Source organism: Octodon degus, unplaced genomic scaffold, assembly GCF_000260255.1.
Source record: "Octodon degus isolate 3935 unplaced genomic scaffold, OctDeg1.0 scaffold00021, whole genome shotgun sequence".
NCBI classification, from domain to species: domain Eukaryota; kingdom Metazoa; phylum Chordata; class Mammalia; order Rodentia; family Octodontidae; genus Octodon; species Octodon degus.
The window spans coordinates 7605565-7632186 of record NW_004524597.1 but is presented as its reverse complement, the minus strand read 5'-3'; the positions used below and the strand labels follow the sequence as shown (position 1 = coordinate 7632186).

Here is a 26622-nt window from a genome sequence, read left to right as displayed (position 1 = left end):
AAAAAAAAAAAAAAAAAAACACTAAAATAGAGTTACAACCCGATAAGCCAATCATCACTGTAAATTATTATAAATGCATTTACTATCCCTTATCTACTGAACACCACTCTGACCCACCTTAAGTGCACACAAAACATCTCCAGGAGGCTACAGCTGGGCAAAGTCATCTAACATGGACTTATTCATTAATGATGTGTTGATGACTTCATATAATTTATTGAATACTGAAAGTGAAAATCAGAACAGTTGTATGGGCACCCTTTAACACCACTGCAAAGTCAAAAACCCTAAGACCAGGGATATAGTTCAGTGGCACAGTGCCTGCCTGGCAAGTGCAAGGTCCTAAGTTTGTTTCCCGGTACAAAAAGCAACAAATCCTGGTAAGTCATGGACCAACTGCAGTTGCTTTGAAACTTGGCAGAGACTGAGTGAAGCTGGAAAGGTTTCATCATGCTCATTGGAAATCCCAGGGTGGCCAGCAACAAGTCCACACTAGATCATGTTTTACTTATTTGTTTGTTTGCTTACTCATTTATAGATTGTGGGTTTTTTTATTTTTTATGAATTTTAGGACAGGGTCTACAGGGTGGACAAAGTCTCACTATGTAGACTGGACTCATAGCGATCCTCCTGTTTTCAGCCTCCCAAATGCTGGGATACAGGTGTTTGTCACCACACCCAGTCTCAATCACTATCTCAGTGTGCTCCGGAGGTGAGGCCAGCAGGGCACACTAGGGATGGAACCCTGGTTGCTGTGCTCTGCCAAAGAAGGTGCGTTAGTCCACTGAGCTGTCTGGCCAGCCCTTAGATTGTGTTTTAGAGGGCAGGCTGGAGGAAGTGACAGAGTCCCCTTTCAAGGGCTTGTGTTTAAATCAATGTCTTATGTAATCACACTTTCTAAAAAGAGAGCACAGGATGGGCTAGGGAGATAGCTCAGTGGCCTAAGCACCTACCTGGCAAGCACAAAGTCCTGAGTTTGATCCCAGTAGAGAGAGAGAGAGCGAGAGAGAAAGAGAGAAAGAGAGAGAGAGAAAGAGAGAGAGAGTGAGAGCAAGAGCGAGAGCAAGAGCGAGCGAGCGAGAGAGGGAGAGAGAGAGAGAGAGAGAGAGAGAGAGAGAGAGAGAGAGAGAAAGAGAGAAAGAGAGAGAGAGAGAGCACAGGATGTTAGGGAGCCCAGAGAGTATGGAGGTTAATACAGCCAGCTGTTACTTACATGTATGTTTGTCTCAAATTCTGAGGTGATATGTGAATAGACAGCAAGGGCAGGCAGGGACACCAGAACAGCCCCAATGCAATGGCGAGGTAGCCAGCCAGCAATCCACTCCAGGAGGCGCTGCGTGCATGCCATGACGTCCTCCAGGAAGAACACCATCCTAGCAAGGATATGGGAGAACAGGGGAAGAGTGGCCCAGTGGTTAGCCTGCTAGGACCAACGGCAGTGGGACCCAGTGCTGCTCCTGACTCCTATGCTGCTGCTGGTGCCTAAGGGGCAGATGTGTAGGCAGGAGGCAGAGATCCTCCACTGCACACTTAGTAAAAGGCATATGTACTGGACTCAGCGCATCACACCTGACTTTAAGATCATTTGTTGCATCTGGTAAAATGTGCTGGTCAAAAGCCAAGCTTATACATCTGTAAGTCCAATGGAGCATGGAAAAATGGTAACAGGCCCTAAGTAAAGTCTCGTGGGGCTGCTATGTACAGTCAGTCATCTGTTCCCACTGCTCTGGGTAGAGGTCTCCAATGAAGCCCTTCTGGAGCTTCTTGGTTGTCCCACTGTGGAGGGCAGTTACTGGCATCTACCAGGGATGGAGACTCCTGCCAGGCATGGGCAAGAGCCACACAGTGAAGCTCTGCTTTGTGTCCCATACAACCACCATTCACAGCCTGGATAACCATTGCGGTAAAAAGTCCGCCTAGGGCTAAATTATATTTCATGTACAAACAGGCAGTTTTGGGTGTTGGTACCATACCAATCTACCAGGATTTCAGCTTCTCTGCAAACTAAGTAAAGATTATCCTTTGGTACATGGCCACTAACTCTATACTGATAGGGCTTGGATTCCTGACTGCCACACAAACATAGGTATGAAGGAAAATAGAAGTTTTGCTGTTTTCTAGGCAGCAGTGCTCTGGCATGTATGAGATGAAGCACTGTGCATTTTATCTTACATGATTTTCTTTCCATTTCTCCTTATCACAGTGATGGCATTTTACTCCTTTTGTAAATGTGTGTCTGGCTGAGCTACATCTTAGGAAGGTGAGGTTGACACAGTAAAATAATTTTTATACAGAGGGGGAACTAATTATGCGATGAGGGGGATATTCTTGGTTGAGAGAGGGGCTTCCTGGGTAGGGGCAGAACCAGCAACAGGAAATGGAGCAGAGGCTGTTGGGGTTCTCTTGGCCTGGAAACTCAAATGTTCTAGGAAGACCAAACCTTCTCTCAAGGCAGTGGCTGAGGAACAGGGAAAGGCCTTTAGGATGGCAGGAGTTGCTGCTCTGATTCAGCAGCATAAGCACCTCTAGCCCAGGATACCTGCAACACAACAGCTTTGGCTGAGCTCAGCCTTGACCAGGAACTACTGACTCCCAACCATTTCTCATATGGACACAAGCACAGCCTAGTGCTTTTAGTTTCCTGAAGAGCTCTAGCTTCCTCGTATTTAAAAGATAATAGAGCCCTTGGAATATCTCCAAGAACCACAGATTTTTTTTAAGGGAGGGTACCCTGTGAGCGGGGTAAGGAGTGGAGTCCCCAGTCAGCAGACAAGGGCATTGAGGGCTCCTCACAATTGTCCTTGAAATCACAGAGTTCTGAGGAGAAGACAAGAGGATGGTTGCTGGGGCTGAAGCAGAGTAAGAAGACCCAAAGCTGAGATAGTGGGAAGCCTTTTAGGAGAACAACCCAGGCCAGTCACTGAGAAAGCTGCAGAACTGCCTTCTTTGGGGTGCCTACATATTCCACAGCATGGGTTCTTTTTTATCTAGGATTCTAATTGCAGAGGGGCCAGAGGAAACCCTTTAAAGGCCCAATCCGCCTTAGGCTTTGACAGTTACTGTCAGGCTGAACTCAATCACCGCAATGCTCAGGTAGGAGCAGAGTGACCACCTCACAGGTGGAGTGTCCAAGTGTGGATGAGCCAGCCGCCACCTACAACCTTATGCACATGTGAGTCCAGGTTCATCCATATTCTTTGTAACTGGGGCCAAAGGCATAGCAAACAATGGCTAAAGGGGTAAACATAAAAAGATATGGTGACAATGCTAGCTTCAGGAAAACCAAGAGCCACAGGTTCCTGTATTAGAAACCTGCAGGGAACTGGGAGGATGGGGGAGTGATGGGGTTTCTTCTTGGGGTGAGAGAAATGTCCTAAAATTATAACTTGGGTAATGTTTGTAGGGCTCTATAAATTTAGCTAAAAATCACTGAATTCAATACTTGAATTTATTGTATATGAATTACCATAATAAAGCTGATCTTTAAAAAAGGGATGAGACTAAACTGGGTGCCAAAAATTATCTTGGTTTAGGTTCTTCAGAAGCATATCTTGGGCAAGATGTGTGAGCAGTTTCTTTGGGAGACTGAGGTGGGGCACAGGGGTTGAGGTAGGGAGGAAAAGCAGTTAGGAACAGTCACTTCTGTGGGCAATGTTCTTGATCCTGGCAGGGATTTCAGGAGACAGTGGAGATACACCTTTAGTACTATCTCAGTCCAGGGAGGACAACATGGCTTCAGCAGCGCATCTCAGTTTTCACAAGGCCAAAGGCACATAGGGGATGGTGGGCATAGAAACGTGGATACAGATCAGCCTGTCTACTCAAAAGGGGAGAAATCAACATTTAGAAGCCTTAGGATGATACCTAGCTTTTTTTTTTTTTTTTTTTTTTTTTTAATGTGCACTGATACGGTGGTTAACAGTAGCAGAAAACTAATGGTCAAGGCCTTTCTTCCCATTTATTTTACTCTAACCTCCTGGGGGCAATAACCATAGCATTCTGGTAGGCTGAAAGGCTTTCCTTTTGAGTTTGACAGGACTGGATGAGATGGCTGTGGTGCAAGGACCCGCACTATGGTTCTCAGGAGGCAGGGACACATGACAGTCAGATGCTGTATACTCAGATCCTTTATCCTTTTTTTTTTCCTTTAATGTATTTAGTACAGGGTCTCATTACACAGATCAGACTCGTAATGATCCTCCTATTTTCAGCCTCCCAAGCACTGGGATTACAGGTGCTCCACCAAGCCTGGCCTCAATCGCGTTTCAGAGCATTCTGGGGGTGGGGACACCAAGTCACTGGGGTGTGGGGGGGACCCCAGTCCTGTGTCTGCCTAAACAGGTGCTTTAATCCACTGAGCTATCTGGCCAGCCATGTCGTTTTGTTTTTAGCTCAGGTTTTTTTCTTTTTCTTTTCTTTTCTTTCTTTTTTTTGTTTCAGTATGGGGAATGGAACTCCCAACCTTATACTTGCCAGGCAGGCACTGTGATGCTGAGCTATAGCCCTGGCCCCTGTCCTTTTGTATTTGAACAGCCTATCTTTTTATTACTGAGATGTATGAATTCTTACACTCTAGGTACTGAATCCTTGTCTTGGTGTGACCTACATATATTTCTTCCTATTCTGGTTCTTTTATTTTTTTGATGGTGTTCACAAAACTCCAACTTATCTATTTTTCCCCTTGGTGCTTGTGCTTTTTGTGTCCTATCCAAGAGTTTGCGTAGGTTGTTCTTATACTGAACCAGTGGGGTACCTGTTCATCTACTGCACCTGTCATTTGCTCCCCATGCATTTCTTTCCTTTTTCTTCTTCCCTTTCTTGTTTCCTTTCTTCCCACTTAATTTCTGACATAGGAGATTGAAGAAAATCTGGTAGCAGCCTGGCTGGCAGAAGGCACTGACCCTCTCCAGTAGGCAGGTTCCCAGCTGCAGTGAAGGCTAGTGTCTGCACGAGGATGCTGTGAGGTGGGGTAGGAGTGGGAAGTAAAGGCCTGCTCCCAGAGATGAGCATGGAAGGACAGCTGACTGGAGACTCCTAGCCTGTTGGGCTGCAGTTGGCCTATTCTGCCATAAACCATGGAACCAGAAGAGGGAGCTAAAGGCTAAACACTAGAGCACTGCCCACAGGAGGAGGCTCACCTGATGGACACCACAAGGGACAGCACTTCCAGCAGCAGCGCGGCACCAAAGATGGCCAAGGCAGCTGGTGGGGGAGGCGTGGCAGTGGCTCCATACTTCAGGAAGCAGGTGACTGAGAGAATCAGGAATACTGTTGTGGACAGCAATACATCCAAGAGGGAGCTGAAAGTGGCACTGGCAAAAGTCTTCACAGGAGAATTCTTTATTACCTGTGTGAAGCAGGAGTAGACTAGATTAATTAACACCACTAAAAATGATGATGGAGCAAAATTCAAAGGGAAAAAAATGGTGATGTTTACTGAATGCTTGCTTACTCCAAACCAGATACAGGGCAGCAGGTGACTTAGGGGGCCATTTTCTTGCTATTTCCACTTACTAACAAGAAAATAAAAGCATGCAGAAGATAAAACACTTGTCCAGGCTGGATTTGGTGTATACCTGTGATCCCAGTACACTGAGAGGCTAAGGCAGGAAAATCACAAGTTCAAGCCCAGTGTGAGCAATGTAGCAAGACCTTGTCTCAAAATAAAAAATAAAAGCTGGTATGGTAACACATGCCTGTTAATTCCAGCACTTGGGAGGCTGAGGCAAGAGGACTGCTGCGATTTTGAGGCTAGCCTGGGACAGTGAATTCAAGGCCAGCCTGTACTATATAGTGAGATCCTGTCTGAAGAAAGTTGTTTAAAAAAAAAAAAAAGTAAAAACATACAAGCAAAAACAAAAGTATAAAATACAAACAACTTGCCCAGGGTTGCTTAAAAACTGATTACAAGTCAGTACACCCTTAGTCACATTATGCAGTGAGCCTAAAACATGAGTTACTGCCTGGCACAGTGAATTAGTCCTCATTTGTAAAGGCAGTTGGGTGGAAGCAAGACAGTAGAAGCTTCCACCAAGTGGCTGGGTCCTAGATTCAGGGGCTGTGAAAGGTGACTTCATAACAGAAGAGAGGCAGGGATTTAACATGTTGATGAGAGGCCCGTAATGTGTCTGTCTACCTTGCCAGGTTGTTCTGATCCATTGATGTTATACATGACTATCCTATTGGGCAGCATAGACAGCCCATCAGATAGTACAAAGAGTCTTATGAGATAGTGCTGTGCAGCAGTAGAAAGAAGCTCCTTTGTATGAAATATGAGATACAACTGCGACCAAGAACCTTCAGTTTGGAGCCTAATCTGGCCTGGCTGTGTGGGGTGCAAGCAGACATGGGAGGCTTGAAGCCTGATAGCAGGAAGGGACAGGAACAGGAAATGGAAGATGGCATATAAAGCATAATAAAGAGATACATGGGTTGGGGAATTGAGGACAAAGGAAATAGTAATGATGATAACCTGTCCAAGAGAAGACTAGTTTGAGCCCTATGGGAGCTCTTTAGAGGCACGATCTCAATCATTGCTCACAAAAGGAAGGAAATGCTACTGATCTTGGTGTGTAGATGGGGAGGCCAAGGCTGTGTGGCCATCTTAAGGTCCACAACAAACAAGGGGCCAGGGTTTAATCTGACAAGCTGATTCCTAAGAACACGTATGACTCTTGGGGGCCTCTTAAAATGACAACACAGAACCTAAAGGCAGGAGCTGTTCCTGCCTTTGAAGCAAATGAGAAGAGAACTACTGAAGTTGCTTTTCATTCAGTGCTGCAACCGTCTCGCAATCCCATGCAGGGCTCAGGCTGGTGGGCCTAGACTGTGTGGAAAAGAGAAGTCCTATAACTAACTAGTCCTTGGTTTGGGCATGAACTATTTGGGACAAACTGGCTCTGGCTCCACAGCCCATGTCCCTGGATTTGAGTAAAATAGGAGAAGGAAGGGCTTGGTCATGAGGGTAGAAGCTGCAGGTCAGCTCTGATGTCAGGCCTGGAACTGCTAGAACAACTTGGAGCAGGGCTGGTCCCAGGAACTCACAGGCTCTGCTGATATTCATACCCCTGGTCCTGACTTCTTGCCAGAGGGCTGACAATCTTGGTGGTAAAGCTGCCAATGCTGACTCCCCTCTGTATACAGACATACACATCTTGAGGCTCCAGTTAATGCTCTGGGGAATAGCCAGGATTCAGTTCACCTGGCCCACGTTGGACAGAAAGGGCCCAGAGTCATCTTCAAATCTATAGCAGGGCAGCCACAGTAGGAGGAGACCCTCATTCCTACGTGAATGCCAAGGTTTCTCCACCATCCGCATTCAGGCAGCAGGGAGGGCACCACGTTTCTTGGTTTGGGTGCTCTGAGTGCCAATGAAGAAACTTCTGTTGCAGGAGCTGATGCTATAAGTCTGACACATGTAACCAAAGAAGACTCCTGGCACTACTGGGATCTCAGACCCGGGGAGCGGGTATCAAGCACCAATGAATGCCCCCTCAGATTCTGGACTGTGGCCTGAGGCTCCTGATCCCTTCTATCTTCTTTGCCATCTCTTTGGCTAGCTCTGCTATTTTGGGGCTAGATTTCCCAGACATATCCATTTAGGCCTTTTATTTTCCCTCCATGTATCCTCAATCTGAACTTCTGTACTCACCTAATACAGAGGATCCTGGGCCCAGCTCTAGCCACGCCTGCATCTCCAGAAATACCACATGTCTGCCTGGCTATGTATAGCCAGGAAACACATTTGCATAGCACTTTTCTCTTCCCATGAGATTCACAGTTGGAAGTGGCATCATTAGAGCTGTAAGGAATGGGTGGCTGACCTGTGGCCCCTTACTGTCTACATCCAGTCAGGCTCCATGTGCTGCTGACCTGTTCTAATTATCAGGGCATAGGCCCTGGAAGATGGCTACCTAGGCTCACAGCATGGCTCCACCACTACCTGCTGTGACATCTTGTTCTCATTATCCAACCTTCCCATGCCTCAGTCTCTTCTGAAAACGGAGCCTGTACTGCGTGGTTGCTGGCAGTGCTTGCACAAGAAACACCAGTGTGGAGCACTGTACACAATGAGCATCCAAGCAGCGGGTAAACTTGGAATCTTCTTGCTCCTACATCTCTTCTTTCTACCTGCTTATCTTGGGACAGGCCTTGCATTCGGCCTGTGGTCAGTAACAGCCTCTCACCATTTTGTCTGTAATTATCACTTTCCATAACTCAGCTGTGTAATCTGTGCGAAACACCATCGCACAGGGGCATTTCCTATTCCAATGTCCGCTCTAGTCCTGCTATAATGTCTGTGCATGGATGGCCACCATCTAGCTCCTGGCGCACTCCTCCCGTCCTACTCACACGGGAGCCTGGTCTTCCTTGGATATGCCTGGCTTTTCCATATCTCCAGGTTTGGTGGCCTTGTCTCTCCCTGCTACTTCACTGATTCATTCTTAGTCCTCCCACTGATGTGTCTCAGGAGTTACCTCCATCTGGGTCTGCTACCTTACTATCTGCTCACAGACCTGTACTGTCTGTGGCTCTGGGTTATAATTTTGAAATCCTATTCCCCTGTCAGATGTGCCTTGCTCTTCTGTATCCCAGTATTAAGAACCATTCCAGAAAGAGTGATGCTCAATAAATATCTTGTGACTGGAAAAAGGATGATAAATATGCCTTCCATTTGGGGTCTCCATAACACAATAAGAGTAGCTGTGAAATCCAGGCTCGAAGCCAAAGAGGCTAGTGTCCAACTTACCTTTGAGATGTGGGTTACCTACTTAGCTTTCCTTAGCTTGGCTTTCTCTTTAGTAAAGCTTCCTTAAAAGGTTATTATGAGCATTAAATAAGATCATGTTTTGCCTCATTGACCAACTAGCTAACTCATGAGTTCACTGTAGGACTTGTGCCTGGGATGTTAACTGATATTCACAGAACAGGGAACTTCCAACTATGCAGGCACAAACCAGCTCTACCTTTTTTAATAGAGTCTGGACTAGCATGTAGACATACAAATATAAAGATCTGTAGAATGAGTACCTGGAAAAACAAAAGAGTCCTTTTGGTCCTGAATTGGGCAGGTGTGTACTTTTGACTCTGGAACTCAGAGAGGTTAGGTTTTGGTCTAGAGGAAGGAATATAGGAACCTGCTGCATAGAACTCCAGCCAGGCTCCATGTTCTTATGCTTATGCCTTTTAAGGAACCCACTGAAGTTGTCAAAGATACTTGGCTACATGGAGAGAAGTGCTGCTTAAGAACTCAGAATAGGTATAGTCAGGGAATCCTTCCAGGGCCAGGGCCAGGGCCAGGGCCAGGGCCAGCTACAGCAGCCTGGAGATACCAGCTGCACAAGCAAAGATAAACTTATATAGGGTTGCAACTTCAGGCTTGCAGATTACATTAGCCTTCTTTTCTCTATCACTTGCTAAAACACAAAATGAATAGTGAACTGCCCATAAGAACAATGATGTCTATAGTGAAATCAAAGAACGTACCTCTTCCTGATAGCTGGTCCTATAGGATCGCTCCAGCTCCTGATCCAGGAAGTTCAGACTGAACTGATTAATGGGTGGCTTGAAAAAATAATCTTTCATCAGGCTAGAAGATACAATAATGCAATTGATCAATGAAATTGGTATATAATAAGATTACAATCAGCTGCCAAAATCTCACTCATGTGCTACTTTGCTGCCTTTAAAAAAATCTATCTCTGCAAAGTCATTTGTGTTTCTAGACATAACATTTTTTAATTTTTATTTTTTTGGCGGAACCAGGGATTGAACTCAGGCCCTTGCACTTGCCAGGGAAGTGCTTATTCCACTAAGCCATCTCCCCAGCCCCAAGACATAACACTTTATGTTGCATCTCTGTTAAGGAATGTCTGTTCACCATCACCATAGCACACATCACTAGAACCTTGTTTTCTTTTCTTCTTGCTTTTTGTTTTTTGGTAACAGGAATCGAATTCAGGACATTGCACCTGTCAGGCAGGTGACTGTGGAGCTGAGCTACATCCCTGGCCCTAAAACCTTGTTTTCTAAAGCATATTCTTTATGCCCAGAATTAGAAGAAAGGCAGGTTCTTTGTCTTGTGAAGTGATTTGAAAATTCCTGTATTATAAGCACTTATAATGATTTGGAGGCTTCAAATGAAAACCTGATTCAGAACCAGCTGTCCTGTCATCCAGAGTACTGACAGTAATTGCCATTATAAAAACTAACAGGTTGTTACACAAAATGATGTTTATAGTTAGTATAATTCTGATTCTATTGTCACATATGCAGAATTTGTGTGAAACCTAAAAAATCTTAATGTTCAATGATATTAATAGCAGAAATTAAATCTGCTCTACGTGACTTTCATTTTTTTAAATAAATTGCCAGCAAACAGTAATATTCTTTTTATATTGGAGAATATTAATATAAACTTAAATGAATACTAACATGATTTCAGAAGGCAAGTATGGATGTGGGATGCAGTGTAACTCTCTTGCTAGTTATTAACATGAAAGCAGATAAAACATGTACGTGCCTATCATGTGACTGACGCACAATAGGGCCAACAGGGTCTTTCTTTACAGAGGGGACTCTTTTTTTTTTTTTTTTTTTTAATCCGGGATAGAACTCAGGACCTTGTGCTTACCAGGCAGGCACTTATGCTGCTGAGCTATCTCCCCAGCCATTTTTTGTTGTTTTGAGACAGGATCTCACTATGTAGTTCAGGCTGGCTTTGAACTCACTCTGTAGCCCAGGCTGGCTTTGAACTTCATCTATCCTCCTGCCTCAGCCTCCAGAGTGCTGGGATTATATGTGTGCATCACCATGCCCAGCTTTGAACTCTTCTGTGTGTGTGTGTGTGTGGTGTGCAATAAACTACAACAATCTCAGGTTCAAAAGAAAGAAAATTATGTCCCCTGAAGTTAACTCTGCCTCTCCTCTTACACTCAAAAAGTATATAGACAGAAGAGAAATCAGTAAAGCAGCTCCAAGGAAGATGTGTGATAGCCACATTTAAGCAGTTAATGCTATTCCTTTTAAGTCAATATTGGGATTTCAAATACCAAAAATGAATTTAACTCCTTTTGGACCAATCCCCTTACAGATAACAATGATAGATCCTGGGGAAAATATAAGAGGCTTGCAAATGCCCATTTGTTTCTCACTGGTGACAGAGGGGGCAGAGGGGAATCATCCTTAAAAAGAAGACAATACCAGGTAAATCTCCTTTTCCCTCCTCCCAACCATCTGTCCATCCGTACATCCTCCCTCATTTCCTTCCTTCCTTCCTTCCTTCCTTCCTTCCTTTCTTTAAAGGCAGACATTAGTCAGGACCATGGAGGTAGTTAAAACTCAGATGGAATAGCCATAGTCTTACTGGTTTCTTACTGGTTTAAAAACCCATAAAGAACCACATGCTGTGCTGGCCCTGCTCCTGGGCATGCTGAGCTGGACTGAGTCTCGGGAGCCCCAGCTGTGGTGCATGCCTGTAATGCCAGTGCTGCGGAGGCTGAAAACAAGAGGATAGTAATCTGTCCTACAGATACTACAAGTTTGAGCTGCTGCATAGTGAGACCCTGTACCAAATACATTAAAAAAAATCCATAAAGATAGTTTGGGGTAATTACAGATGGAAAATTAAGTTACAAATACCAGAAGGGATAGAACCAGGGAAGTGGAACCCAAAATTCTGCATATGAACTTTGCTCAAATCTCTAGCTGACCCCTGAAATACAAGTATGTGGCAGACTCTAAGCAGCCTACTAAAGGTTAACAGAACCAAAAGATAAAAGTTTAGAGGTTGAATTCAGTTAACCTAATTCATTGCTGAAACAAAAAAATTGATATTCTTTGGAGTAATAGAATAAAATTTAGACTTTCTAAGCATCATATACAATGTCCACAATATAATCTAAAATTAGTAGGTATGCAAATAAATAGGAAAATATGATCAGATTCAGCAAAAACAATCAACACAAACTAACTCAAGATTACTGAGCACTGGGGCTTATAATGTAAGTAGATATAATGTGTGTGACAACTACTGCACAGGGAATGAGAAGAAAGTAATGCGCCTACATGACTTGCATAATTTTTTCATCTAAAATTAAGTGACACAATATTTATTCTAAGGTGATTCTATAAAATTTAAAGATATGTATCTGTGACTCCTAGAAAAACAACTCAATTATGGTCTGAGTATGAGTCTACATTGAGCATAGCTAAAGACATTAACAGCTTTCTCTCAACAACTGATATAGGGCCAGGTATATAGTTTAGCAGCACAGACAAGTGCAAGGTCCTGAGTTTGATTCCTGGTACCAGAAAAACCCTGATAAAACAATAGACAGAAAATAAGTGAAGAGACTGATTATCTAAACTATATTACCAGGGGTTGGGGAGATGGCTTAGTGGAATAAGTGCTTCCTTGGCAAGTGCAAGGTAATGAGTTCAAAACCCAGTTCCACCAAAAAAAAAAAAAAAAAGTCACAGATCGGGGACTGGGGGAGATGGCTCAGAGGTATAAACACCTGCCTGGCAAGTGGAGGGTCCTGAGTTCAATCCCTGGTACCAAAAACAAAACCAAAAAGTCACAGATTAAACTATATTACCAACCACCCAGATTTAACTGATGTTTACAGACTATAAGATTCTACAAATACAGAATATACATTCTTTCTAATTTCTTTCTCTCTCTCTCTCTCTCTCTCTCTCTCTCTCTCTCTCTCTCCCCCCCTTCCCTCCCTCTCTTTCTTTCTTTCTTTTGGTACCAGGAATCAAACTCATGACCTAGTGCTTGCCAGACAGGCATTCTGTCGCTGAGCTATATCCCTGGCCCTATACATTCTTTTTAAGTGTACATGAACTTTTTGCCAAAACAAACCATGTTGAGGCCATAGAATAAGTCCTAATTAATGTAAAGGATTGAAATTAACAATCTGATCTTCGACTACAACATTAAATTAGACATTAACAGCTAACACATGTAAAAACCATCCATCACCAAAAGGGGCCAGGGCTCCTGGAAAAAAGGCTAACCTTGAGCTGAAGTAGGAAGTTATAAAACATGTTTGGAACACTTAGTTATGTTAGAAAATAAGAGAATGCCCATACAAATGAGGGGATTATGTAAAAAACACATATGAACCAGTACAAAGTGGATGGTCATACTTGATCAGACTCAAGTATCTAAATATGATAAGAATGAATTATGCGGGCCAGGGAGATGGCTCAGTGAAATAAGCACTTCCCTGGCAAGCACAAGGGCCTGAGTTCAATCACCGGTTCCACTAAAAAGAAAAAAAAAAAAAAAAAGAATGAATTATGACCCATTAAACAAAGAAAGTGCATGAGCTCAGGCTAATAATAGGTTGAAAGACAGATAAAGTAGCAAATAGGAAGGGCTTTTCTTTGCAGTAGATGCGGATCATCAAATGATAAATGTGCAAAGAGTGTTAGAGTTGGAAATCAATTTCAACCATCACAGTAAGGACTGTTTCAGGCAAGAATTCATCAATGGATGTTGAATCTGAAAAGGTCGATATAGAACAGGATAATTATAAGATGTTAAGGTATCTTCTGACAGGTTGCTTATTAGTCCTAAGAAGAAAATAATGGCTATAGACTGGAGAAACTGGTTTGATTAAACCTGGTTAATCAAAATAAATATCCCCAGTGAGAAAAAAACGGGCATTTCAAGCCTTTAGACACAATGCCCAGAGAAGCATGTGGTGTCACTTTTGTGACATCTAGCCAGAGATGCAGAGCCTGAATCTACTCACAAGGAAATACCACACAAATCCAACTTCAAGAATATTCTGTAAAAGGATTGGGCTGTAATTTTTTAAAATGCCATTATAATGAACAACAAAATATGACTGAGGAACTGTCCATAATTTAAAAAGACTGAAAATGAAATAATACATGTGACCCTGAACTGGATCCTGGACAAGATGGAAAAAGTGCTGCCAAGGGTACATTGGTTCATTTGACAAAGCTAGAGCAGATTAGATAGAATATCACCTCAATGTCAAGCTGGTTTGAAAACTGAGATTGTGTAAACCAACATCCTTGTTTATAGGATATACAGTACAAAAGGGTAAAGACTGATATATCCAATGTACTGTCAAATGGCTGAGAAAAAAATAATTTCATAGAAGAGAGGAATAGAGAGAAGGATAAAAATCCAGTATTAGAAGTTGGTGGATCAAGGAAAATAAAGGAATTCTACATAGTATTTGTGTAATTTTTTAGGTTTTGCATTACTTCAAAATAAAATAAGGGCAGGGAGATAGCTCAGGGGCATAAGTACCTGCCTGGGAAGTGGAAGGTCCTGAGTTGACCCCCAATACCCCCTCCAAACATAAACAAAATAAAATAACACACTAATAATAGAAAACAAATGCATGGTTAAGGCAATTCAGAAAAGGGCAGTGTCTCCTGCAAACTTTTATAACTTATGCACATGGCACGGTCTTACCTGTCTTCTTTGATAACATCCACAAAATGGGCATCAGTTTTCTCACGGATATTCTTGAACCTCAGTGGGAGGAGGGCTGACTGGTCCAAGCTCACTCCTGCCCACCTTCCCTTCTCCTGAAGAATCTCACACAGAGAGGTCTGACTGTTGGTAAGTTTCTCCTCTTGGGGAGGGCTCAGAAGTCCATTCTGAGCTTTGGAACTAGGTCCTCCAGAAACCTGCCTCGAGACAAAGAGGGAGCAAGCACAGGAAGTGAGTGGTGGCATGGAGCATTTGCTTATTCTCACTTGGTCCCTCTGTCACTCTGGAGCCCTGCCTGCCCAAGTGTTAGATGCCCTGATCTATCAAAGGAGCTCTACCTGCATTTGCTCCCACCTCTCTGCCAACTGATTTCCCTACTACCCTGCTTTGTCAAGGGACATCTCCAGGTGTTCAGATAGCCAGTAGGAGGTAAGATTGTAGGAAGACCCATACAGTGAAGGAGAAAGCTGTGGGTCAAGGAATTGGCTTACCACAGAATAGAAGTGCAGGGGGCTGTGTGGAAGGTCTGGAGGACCTCACGAGAAATGCAATGACGGGCCCAGGGAAAGGAAACCAGGCTGTTGTCCAGTGGCTTAAGAAAAGATAAATGAATAGGGTTTTGGGAGCCTCTGTAACTGCAGGACATACAGACTGACCTGCATTTACAAGTCCTTTGACAGAGGCAGGAAGGTGGAGAGCTATACAGCCCGGGCCTTACTTGCGAAGGCAGCCTTTAGAAACCCTCACAAAGCTCTCCGATCTAATCCAGTCCTGACAAAGTAGCCCTCTAGCAGCTCTCCTGCTGCTTGCTCTACCTCCAAACCTCTCTCCAGACATGCTTCTTATCTGGAAGAGGCCTATTCTCTTTGAGCATCTGTACTCTGCCACATGTTGTATTTGGCTTCCAGTCCATAAATCCTGTAGCCGCTGTAACCCATGCATTTTAAAACTCTTACTGCTCTTTAAGGGAGTCCCACCCAGTTCCACAGGGCATTGTTCTATTTCACATAGGTTATCAGCCTTTTTAAAAAAAAACAGTGTTGAGGATTGAACCCAGGGTAGGGCCTCATGCATGCTGCATATGTGCTTCTGTTGCTGAGCTACATCCCTAACCCTCCTACTGTGTTTTTTTATTAGTCTACACAAAACTCAATGACTAGGGATACAGAATGCTATTACCTAAGAGAAGTTATTCCCAGAACTAAGAAGTTGATGAGACAGGAATGTCACCTTAGGTGGATGCGCCAGGAGAGGAACTGACAGGAACAACAGCCATGAGCTTGTTACCTTGGTGCTGGTCTTAGACTCGTCTTGACAGCCGTTTTGCACAGCTCCTCCTTCTGCACCAGCTTCTGATTTGGGAGCAAACATGATTCCACATGAAGGGCAGGTCTATGAGAAAAACACAGGCCATAGGAACATATCCTGAAAACACGATCACAATGTGCAATTCACAAAAGTCCACTGTTGTAAATTGCTGTCACACAGGATGGCTTGACCAAATGAAAATTGTTTATCGAACCACTCAGAAAACAGCTAAAAATAAATGTGGTAAGGCAAAAAAATGTTAACACATAAAAACCTGTAAATGAACATAATGATCAGAGTGATGATTCAACATCCACCAGGTGAAGAACTGATCAACAAGCTGTGATCTAGTCATATAAAGGGGATATTATTCAACTATAAAAAGGTAGGAACACAGACTCATGTTACAACATGGATGAACCTTGAAAACATTATGTCTGTTGAAAATATTCAGACACAAAAGACCACATATAGTGTGATTCTATGTGAAATGTCTGAAAAAGGTGGCTTTATAGAAACAGAAAGCAGATTAAATGGTTGCCAGGGATAAGGGGGAGAAACAGAAAACACTGTTGATAAATATGCGATTTACTCTGGTCTGAATGTTTGCGTGCCACACACTTCCACCACAGTTCATATGCTGAATCTTAACACTCAAGGTGACGGTATTAGAAGATCAGAGCATAAAGACCAAATCTTTTTGAATGGATTACTGCCCTTACTAGAGATCTGCAGAATTCCCTTGTTACATCCACCCAGTGAGAAGTTGCCATCTATGAATCAAGAGACAGGTCTTCACTAGACATCAAATCTCCTGGCATCTTTACTTTGGACTTCCATCTCCCATAACTAAAAAAGTATTTCCCATTGGGAAAAAATGTGATTCAATGACTCAGTTTGTTTTTTTACTCACCCCTCCCAAGTCCTGGGAGATTGAATCCAGGGGTGCTGAGACATATCCCCAGACTTTTAATTTTTGTTTTGTTTTTTATAATTTTGAGACAGAGTCTCACTAAGTTGTCCAGGATGATCATGAATTCAAAATTCTTTTTGTTTTTGTTTTTTAGTGTATACGGTACAGGGTCTCACTAAGCAGCTTGCACTCAAAGTGATCCTCCTGTTTTCAGCTTCCCCAGCAGGGTCCTGGTGGCAATGTGCCCAGGGGCAGGGCCGGTGTGGCATACTCCAGGGACTGAACCCTGGTCCCTGCACTTGCCTAAGCACGCGCTTAGTCTGATGAGCTATCTCACCAGCCCTGAATTCTTGTGCCTCAGCCTCCGGAGCAATTGTAATAATAGGTATAGTTCACCATACCCTGCCAGCTTATAGTATTTTGCTACAGCAGCTAAGTGGATAATGATGCTTTCTTTTAGGGATGATGAAAATGTTTTAAAGTTAATGATTGCAATAGTGATGTCTTTAATAAATTTATCATTATTAATGTGATGTAGTAGCCTAAGAACTATCAGTGAGACAGCAATTAATGGTTTCCAACAAGGAAAACAAGCTGCAGTAGGAGAAACAATTTCCTTGCAGTAAAAACTGTTGAACATGTAATAAATTATTTGAAGGGTAAACATGATTTTGGAAATTTAAAATATATACCACCTAACTGCCTACGTTAGTGCTATGGTATTGCTGGCAGTGGCTGCCTTGCTCCTCCAGAGGGCACACTGAACATTTCAGAGGTTGAAATTATGGTTTAAGACACTAAGTCAAATCCTTATGATCTAGGGGCTTCTACCAATTTGGAAAAGTTAAAAGTAAAGCAGTAAAAAGCTATTTATTTCTCTGAGAAGAAAAAACAATGAGAAGCTTAAAACAATGAGACTAAAGAAGCAGTATAAGCCAGTAGTTAAAAGGCACCAGCTTTGGAATCACACTATCATGGACTAAATCTTGGTTTTATCACCCAGTAGGTATGATATCTTTCTGAGTGTTAATTCCCTCCTTTGTAAAAGGGGTTATTTCTATTTTAAGGAATTATTATAAGGGCAAAATGAGAAGTCATCTGTAAAGCATGTCCAAGTTTATATTTTAACTTGTGTACCAGCTCTATTGACTTCATGGGGGGCCTGGCCTTAGCTCAGTTGTTTAAGTGGCTGCTTCCACAAAGCTGTCAGACTGAGGTTGCTGGAGTTCGATCCCCACAACACTCCAGCCAGCCAAACCACCCCTGAGGGCATTCGGAGCAAAAAAAATCTATTGACTTCATATAAGGCTGTACTGAGAAGGACCATGAGGCCACACCTTGCTGCACAGGAGAACTGATGCACTGGTGATAGCTGCCATGAGTAAAGGGGTGACTGAGACCCCAGTAGGGGCTGTCCCAACCTTGTAGCAGATCCATCATTTCACTTTAAAAATGTGTCTCTTCCTCAGCTACTTTTCTTGAGGGGAGAGTAGGGGAGGGTCTTCAAACTTGAAATGAAACAAGGAAATCTACCTTCCTGATGAAGACATTCCCCACTTCACATTTCCTTCTGCTCTGCAGTGAGAGCTCCCTCCTCTCACTTGCTATACAGTGATAGGGAGGTTTATTTCCTTTTCCACACCCTCCAAAGCAATTTTCATTTAACTATTTTCCAGCTTAATTTTAACCCAGATTAAGGCATTTTACAACCTGGCTATTAGCAAGCAAGTGAAATCTTCCCAACCCATGAAATGTCCTTCTCTTCCCTGCAGTTTACAGGTGTCTCCACCCCTGCTGAGAATTCCCCATTGGCAAGCACACTTCTGATTCCAGAGAAATTTACGGAGGCATCTTACCTCCTTGGAAGTCAAGAAAGCAACACTGGCAGGCACATTAGATAAAAATCACTGTTGTAATGATAGCAACTGCTATGATTTGGTAACATTATGTGCTAAAGACACAAAGCAGCAGGTTTGCAGCCTTGTGTATATGATCTCAGTTAATCTTCATAACTGTGAGGCAGAAATGAGTCTTTCAAAGACACAAGGACTTGTGAACACAGAAGTTGGGCTGTAGGGCTCCTAGCCCCAGACCACCATGGGGCATTGCTTTAACTTCCTTTCTTGGCATAAGGAGAGCCCAGGAATAATCCTGGCACATTGACCCCCTGAAATCACCCATGCTGCTAGGACTATCCTCCTGGTTTTTCTAATTGGCTCTGTTGACACACTGATACTGAAGGAAGTTTCTAATGTCCCCCAAACAGCATATTCTAATGGCCAAGGAGTTTGCTGGTTGTTGCCAGGGTAACTTGAGATTCCTTGGAGAATACCCAAAAGTACACTGCATTTTCCCAAACTAGTTGTGTGCTCCCTCCCCCTCTGTGGAGGAAAGATTACAACTCTGTAATACATTTGGGCACATTTTCATTTGTTTTTAACACACTTCAATACATGCATCATATATTCTGGCCAGAACATATGGCATAGAGCTATAAAATAAGATTCTTTTTCCTCGAGGCTATTTCTCATTGCAAGATAAATGACTTCAAATTCAACAGTGATCCCTTTTCATAACTGTCATGGGAGGGAGTGGGAAAGCCTCTTTAGGGAAGGAAACACCAGCAAAGTCCTGGCTTTGCCTGTTTAGTTTGCTGAGCATGACTAGTTAGCAAGATGTCATAGTACTAAAGGAAATATTCTTTCTCAACTCAAAGCTCATATTGAACAAAGTGGGTAGCAATAATGGCACTGTGACAACAGTAATAAACAATTACTATGCACTAAGGTGCTACCCTAAGTTCTTCATGAGTATTAATTTATTCAGTCCTTGAAAGTACCCACAATGTAGGCACTATCAGCCCCATTTTACATACAAGGAAGCTCAGGCAGAGAAGATAAGGGAATCCTGAGTCACACAGTTAGAAAATAGTTGAAGGAAGTACAAGCCCAGGCAGCAGAGGCCTCAACTCTGACCACCAAACAAACACATGGCACCTCCATGCCAGGCATTGGTGGGTAAAAGGGCTGGTATTTAATCAAAGGATTAGGTACAGGTGTGAACACTTCAAAACAGGTGGTTTCTATTAATAAAATATTAGCAGAAAATAGAAAGGGAACATTAGAGGAAAACAAACAAATCAAACAACTTATAAAAGCCAGGGGCAAAAGAACAAACAAAAAACAATTAAACTAAAACACGCACACACACACACACACACACACACGATCTCTAAGCCACTTAGTAGGACCACAGGAGCCTTAACTATTCATTTAATTCATCAACCCAACATGAACATTGGGTTTAATAACTGAAGCTGGTAATAAGAACCTAAGTGGAGAAGAGATTAGCAGATTGTCAGATAAGAAGATTGTTACTTTGCCACAGAAATATTCCATCAGAAAGTCAGGATAAATCCTGAGAGTACTTGGCTGACCTTATTAGATACAAAAGTTACATTTCTGGGTATATAGGTCTTGCTATATCTTAGTCTTAACCATGCAGCAGAAAAGTATAAACACGAGGTATATAAAGTAAATCCATATTAATACAATGGGCTGTAAAAGGCCCAAGTCAATAACTTCTGAGAATAACCCACTACTATTATAGACTGCTAGACAGTGTTAGATTGTTTAGTTGAATTCAAACACCTATAGTATTTAGATGCCAATAGAATAATCACCTCTGACAGGACAAAAGATAAAAATAAAAATAATTTTTTTAAAAAGATACAAAGGAAAGATCATTTTGTATTTATATATACAAAATAGTTAAGATAAATTTACAGCTACTGTCACTTAACTCAATGAGAAGAAAGAGGTGTACTAACAGTGTTTGGACAAAATATCCTGTCTGCTTCTTGTACTATGAATAACCACTAAGAAGATAACAATGTACAGTGCATTGACTGTCAAAACTGTCCTATTAATCAGCTGTGAAATTGTCTCATATTTATTTCTCAATAAAAAATATTAAAAAATAAAAATAAAAATAAAGAAAGTCAGGATAAAAAAGTTACTAGGAATTTTTGGAAATTTCACTTAGTGCAACACTGCAATGCACTGCCTGATGATTGCCAGTTAAGTGATGCTAGACATGTCTTTCCATTTCTATTCATGCAGAAACTTTTAAAAATAATTTTTTACTTAAAGTAGTGGGAAAGGCAGTTTACAAATACTCTTCACCTTATGTAATCACAGCACAGTTATCAAAACTAAGACATTAATGCTACACAATAATATTAACTAAAGTGCCTGTGGTGATAACACTGTAATCCCAGTACTTGGGAGTCTGAGGCAGGATCACTGTGAATCTGAGGTCATTCTGACCTACAAAGTGAGTTCAAGGTTCTGTCTCAGCCTCCTGAGTGCTAGGATTATAGGTATGTGCCCCCAGGTCTGGCCTACTTTTATTTCTTGTATCTTTGTAGTCTCTTCCAGTGTGTAGTAATTCTTCTATCTTTCCTTTTTATGACCTTGACACTTTTGAACCATCCTGGTTGTGTTTTGCAGAAGTCTTTGAATTTGGATCTGCTTGGGGCTTTCTCACTAGCAAACAGAGGCTTGCATTTGCAGGAAGAATGTGGCCAAGGTGAGATATCTTCTCAACAGAACAATTCAGGGGTATATAATACTGGATTGTCACCTTAATGGTAATGCTTGCTTTGACCATCTGGTGAGGGCAAACTCTTCAGGTTTGTTTTTTTTTTAAACTGGAAAATTGTTCTTTCCTTTATAATTAATACATATTTGGGGAGCATGCTTTAAGATTATGCAAGTATCCTGTTTCTCTCTAAACTCTTGCCCATTATTTTTAGAGCTCTTGGTAGAATCTCCATGTAGCAATTATTACTGTGGCATCTAAATTATGATTTTTCAAAAAAATAAATTATGACTTTTCTATTGTTCTCATTTCTTCTACATCTACTATCTGGAGTTTTTCTGTGAGGAAAAGTGCAAGCTGGCCTTGAACTCCTTTGTAGCCCAGGCTTGTCTTGAACTTCAGCAATTCTCCAGTCTCAGCCTCCAGAAGGCTGATACTCCAGGCCTATACCACCATGCCTGGTCAAAAATTCCTTTACTTGCTTTACATTGACGTGTCAGAGCCAGCAGGCAGCACTATGTTGTATATTTGTAAAACAGCTTTAGCAAGATAATCAATCCACTCATTTGAACTGCATATTTCAATAGTTTTTCATATATTCCTAGGTTTGCACAAGTATCACTATTAGCAGTTCAGACTATTTATGATACACACTTATTTGATTTCTAAATTATATATATATATATGAATGTATAAACTATAAATATATTATCATTTTATATAACTAAAACAACCTCTATTCCCTGAAACTGGGTTGACTGAGCTTATTTCATAATTTTGTATAGAGATAATAAAGGGGTAAAATGGGGCCGGGGAGATGGCTCAGTGGAATAAGCGCTTCCCTGGCAAGTGCAAGGGCCTGAGTTCAATCCCCAGTTCCACCAAAAAATAAAATAAAATAAAAAATAAAGAGATAGAGGTAAAATAATTGATCCTTTATTTAGCACCATTAAAAAAGTCATAGGGAGTTGTCACAGAAGGATGGTTCCCACAGCTAGTGATTTTAAAGGGAAGCATGAACCTTCTGAAAACAAGACATGTCCTCTCTCACTCGTCCCCATGGGGGCAAATCTGTATCATTAACTTCTTTACTGACAGTAAACTTGCATAAACACCTAGTAAGCATGGAGCCCCAAGCTTCTGAACAATAGATTAAAATAACTCATATACTAGCCAAGCAGCAACATTCTCCATGAGGCCTTTCAGTGGTAAACTAAGATATTTCCATGGCTCCAGTGATTTCACTAACCAGGACCAATATGATAAAAACAACTCAAGTTCAGATTTTTCTTTGTTCTTCACAAAGATGTTAGGAAAGCTATTTTCATTGGCAGGTTTAGTCTTGATCCACCCATCACACACACTATTCACAATAAAATGAAGTTAAATACCTTCTCCAGAGCTGATGTCACATTCACTGGGCCACAGTGTCCATGCCCCTATGTCCTATTTGAGACTTGATTGCATGAGAGGACATCCATCCCCACAGCAATGAGTGACTGCAATATTTGTAAGAATCTCCCTCAAAATACCACAATGGAGAAGGTAAGACCTTTGTGGCTCTGGTGGGCAAATTCAACTACATCTCTGCCTCATCCTAGGCCTCCTCTCTTTCTGCCTGGTCAGCATCCATTGCTCTGCTGGACTGACTGGATGCATGCTCCTGTGTTGACCAAATATAGCATTCATAGGCCTGGTTGTTTATTGCAGATACTCAGACAAGAGAGTGCACCAACAAGTAATACTCTGACTTAGAGAAATCTTGGAATTTTATCATAGCCCTAAAGTCACAGCTTTGTGAAGGATTGAAGTATTGCCAACGTTAGGTCATGATTCTTTATGACAGGACATTGCCCCAAAGGCTAACCTGCCTAGTCTTGGTCTTCCCCTGCTCCTCTCATCTCTCCTCTTGATCTCTTCTAAACTCCAAAGAGGCATCTCCATATGCTTTAGGTCCAGGGCTGTATTACCATTACCATGGTTCCAACACAGTCTGCCTTCCCCTGTTAGGCAATCCCACATGATAAGGAACTCACAGATGTCACTTAGAAAAAGACTGCAGTGTAGGTAGAATTCCCTTTGACCTATGACCTCAGGGCCAAAGCACTGATAGACATTACTATCACTTCTTGGTAGGTAGTTAAAATATTCAGTGTTTTATGAGATGCGAGATAAGAATTTTCTAGCTGCAAACTGAGAGAACTTGAAGAGAAATGGGATAACTACATGGGACATATGGGGGTGGAAAATAAACCCTTCTTGGACAATATCTTCATTTCAACAGTTCTGCCTAGATTTCTGACTTTTGTCCTCCTTATTCTGGCTCCACAGAACTATCTCTGTGTTTAGGAAATATGTAAATCATTTATTTCACAGATCTTGCACTCAGAAAGGTCACAGGAAGAACACAGGAGGATAAAGGTTTAAAACCGTGGACATCTGAGTAAAGGGTACAAACTAAAAAGAACTAAGAACTTAGAGATCAGCTAAGAAGGCACAAAAAAACTTCAGGGAAACAGTAAACCTAGGTATTTGGAGGCAATATAACAAGACAGGCACACACTCACTCCCTGACTATTCAGTGAATACTTTCCTCTAATTTCTTGATCTTAGCGTGAAATTCTGCTAAACAAATGTTCCCTCAAATCAACCATAGTAGGGTGCAGCTTGAAAAAGGAATCTGTGCTCAGAGAGGGTTGAGAACACTATACTACAGCCCTCACTGAAGACAGGAATGCTCAGTGGTGCCCTAAAGGTTCAGAGAAGCCTTGTGGTAGGCTTTCTTTGAGTCATTTAATCCAGAATTACTCAAATTAATTTGACCACAGAGCTCCTTTTTGTACATATCACCTGTCTCTTTACTGAGAAACTACTGCTCAAGGGAACATACTTTAAGAAACACTGCCTTCTACCAGGCTTCTACAGCAAGGCCAAGGATGACTGGAATGTAGGAATGGGGAGAAATATCCTGGGTTTCACTCTTTCACATGAGAGATCAGTAGTGACAAAGGAAAAGCAGCCTATTAGTAAGAAGACCCAACAGACCCTGATAAAGGACTAGGAATAGCTAGATGGCATTTCCTTATATTGGAAAGCTAACCTTAGTGCAGACAATATCACTAAGGCAGAATACCAATGCCACATGTGCAAGGCACTAAACAAATCCACCCAAAGGCTCCAGGAGCAAGAAATGACATTTTACATTTCTATTGTTCAAAACCTCTTATAAAGTCTTATAGGTCAGATTATAGGGAAGTTCTTTTTTTTTTTTTTTTTTTGTGGCTGGCTCAGCCTGCCCTGGGGGGTGGGGCTGGCACAGCATGTGGTGCCAGGGATTGAACCTTGGTTCCGGTGCTTTTTTTATTTTATTTTTTTTTCTTTTAGCTTTTAATTTGGAAACAGTAATTTTTTCCCATAATTTTATCATAAACAAATAGCAATGAGACAGTTTCAAATCAAATTGGTAGGACAGTTTCAATAATTAACACATTGCATACATTCTTCCTAGTGGTTAATTGCTGTACAAGATGCGGACATGATATCTTATTTACAAACACCATTAGAACAAATCCCTCTATTCATTAAGAGAATGTAACTATACATCTATCCTAACCACTTTGAATACACAGATACAAAATGGACATTAATTTGTATCCCCTTTTTTTGTTAAATTCCGTTATTTGAATATTATAGGTGTGTAAACTCAGCAAAATATTCTAAAAGAGTCCAGTAGCCCATAATAGTATTGGGTCTTCCGCTTGACTGGCAATGTCAGAAATTGTTGACCTGAGTCACCTACAGCTCAACATAACAGCATGGCTTTACTTCTTATATTTTGTTTTTATAGTTTTCTGTTGGATGGTTAAGACCAAGGTAAAGCAGGATCTGTGCAACAAGAGTTGTAGCTTTTGGTTCTGATAAGGTCAGTGAAATCCCCTCAGGATTTATCGTGAGATCCTGTACCTCAGATTGTAGAACCTTTGTCAGTGTCAGCCATGTGGATGAGTCATGGCCATTGCTTGGCCAATGTGCTCTCTGTGAAAGCCTGAGAGAATGTTTTCTCTCCATGTGACCCTCCTTAGGCACACTCTACATCATCGATCACTTTCCTCTTTGGCCCCATAATCTCCTTGATCAGAAAATTTGGGACACTACCGAGTTACGTGACATCACAGTACAAGTTCTCATATGTCCTGAGTCTTAATTGACTTTAGAAGACTAGGGCCAAAATGTTGGCTTTCCTTGCAACCCTCTTTTTTCTCTAATTTTGGTCTGCAAACTTAGGTTGTTAACCATCCAGAAGACAAGCTTATTGTTATTACCATACAACTTAGGCTGATAAGCTTAACCTCATTATCTGTCTGCATATCAAACATCTTAGGCATAATATGGAACAGGTATTTTTCATCAAGTATTGATATGTTGAACTTTAAGTCCATACAGAATATGATAAAAAACATTTAAAAATTAGAATATATTTTTAAAATAGGCATAAAGAATTATATACTTCTTATGTCTACACATAAGTCCAAAAATCTCACCATATACAACCTTGAAGCAGGACAGTCCCACAATATTCCTTTTCCTGTCTCTTGCTTTCATTTACCACCCCCTTCTTCTTGAACAACCATCTACCTGAGCAGGCACTTTAGATTGTTGAGCTAGTTCACTGGACCCTAAAGGGAAGTTCTTACAGGTTGTACTATAATCTATGTCATCTTTAAAGCCTCAGTTTCCTCACTCTGCAGTTTAGGATTATGGTGCTTCAGGCCACTCACAATTACTCCCTGCTCTCCTCTGACCCCAGGGGAGGAAAGATGTTGAAAAGTGCTCCACATAGTGGCTCCATTGCAGTAGGACTTGGTTTTTCACTTCTTCATGTTCTATGCTTTTTCTACTCCAAATGTGAAATCCAAAAAATTCCAATGCTCTGGGACAGCCCTCTTCTCAGATATCCTATCATTCTGCTCAAATTATCAATATACTCCACAAATTATACACCATGACCCAATTCATCTTTTCCTTCTGAAAAGTACACAAAGATCTTTTTTTCCCCCTCAAATTCCCTTTGGTAACATAGTGAACTTAATAGATCATAATGTTTTCAGGAAATTTGCATATTTTTTGAGAAATGTATACATAGAATAGAAATATGTGAATGACTTTTTGGCCATCCAGATCAAAGCAAATGTCTCCAACTATAACAAAAAATGTTTTTCAGTGTGACAAAAAAATCTTAAGGGAATTTAGCAAGGAATCACTGTCACTAAAATTTTGACTACTATATGTGATATATGAACTTAACCAATAC

The 26622-nt window shown here is 41.7% G+C and overlaps 1 protein-coding gene across 2 annotated transcripts in view; it reads right to left on the bottom strand.

Moving 5' to 3' along the window:
* Positions 1–26622, bottom strand: part of Adcy9 (adenylate cyclase 9) — a 142833-nt gene that overhangs the window by 11629 nt on the left and 104582 nt on the right. The window contains exons 4-8 of one of the 2 annotated variants that reach the window (XM_023711479.1): positions 15719–15880; positions 14468–14685; positions 9487–9589; positions 5139–5347; positions 1214–1373 (exon numbers count right to left, since the gene is read on the bottom strand). In XM_023711479.1, the coding sequence (XP_023567247.1) occupies positions 1214–1373; positions 5139–5347; positions 9487–9589; positions 14468–14685; positions 15719–15880 (852 nt within the window). The remainder of the gene's footprint in view (positions 1–1213; positions 1374–5138; positions 5348–9486; positions 9590–14467; positions 14686–15718; positions 15881–26622) is intronic. The other variant, XM_023711480.1, reaches the window with a different exon arrangement.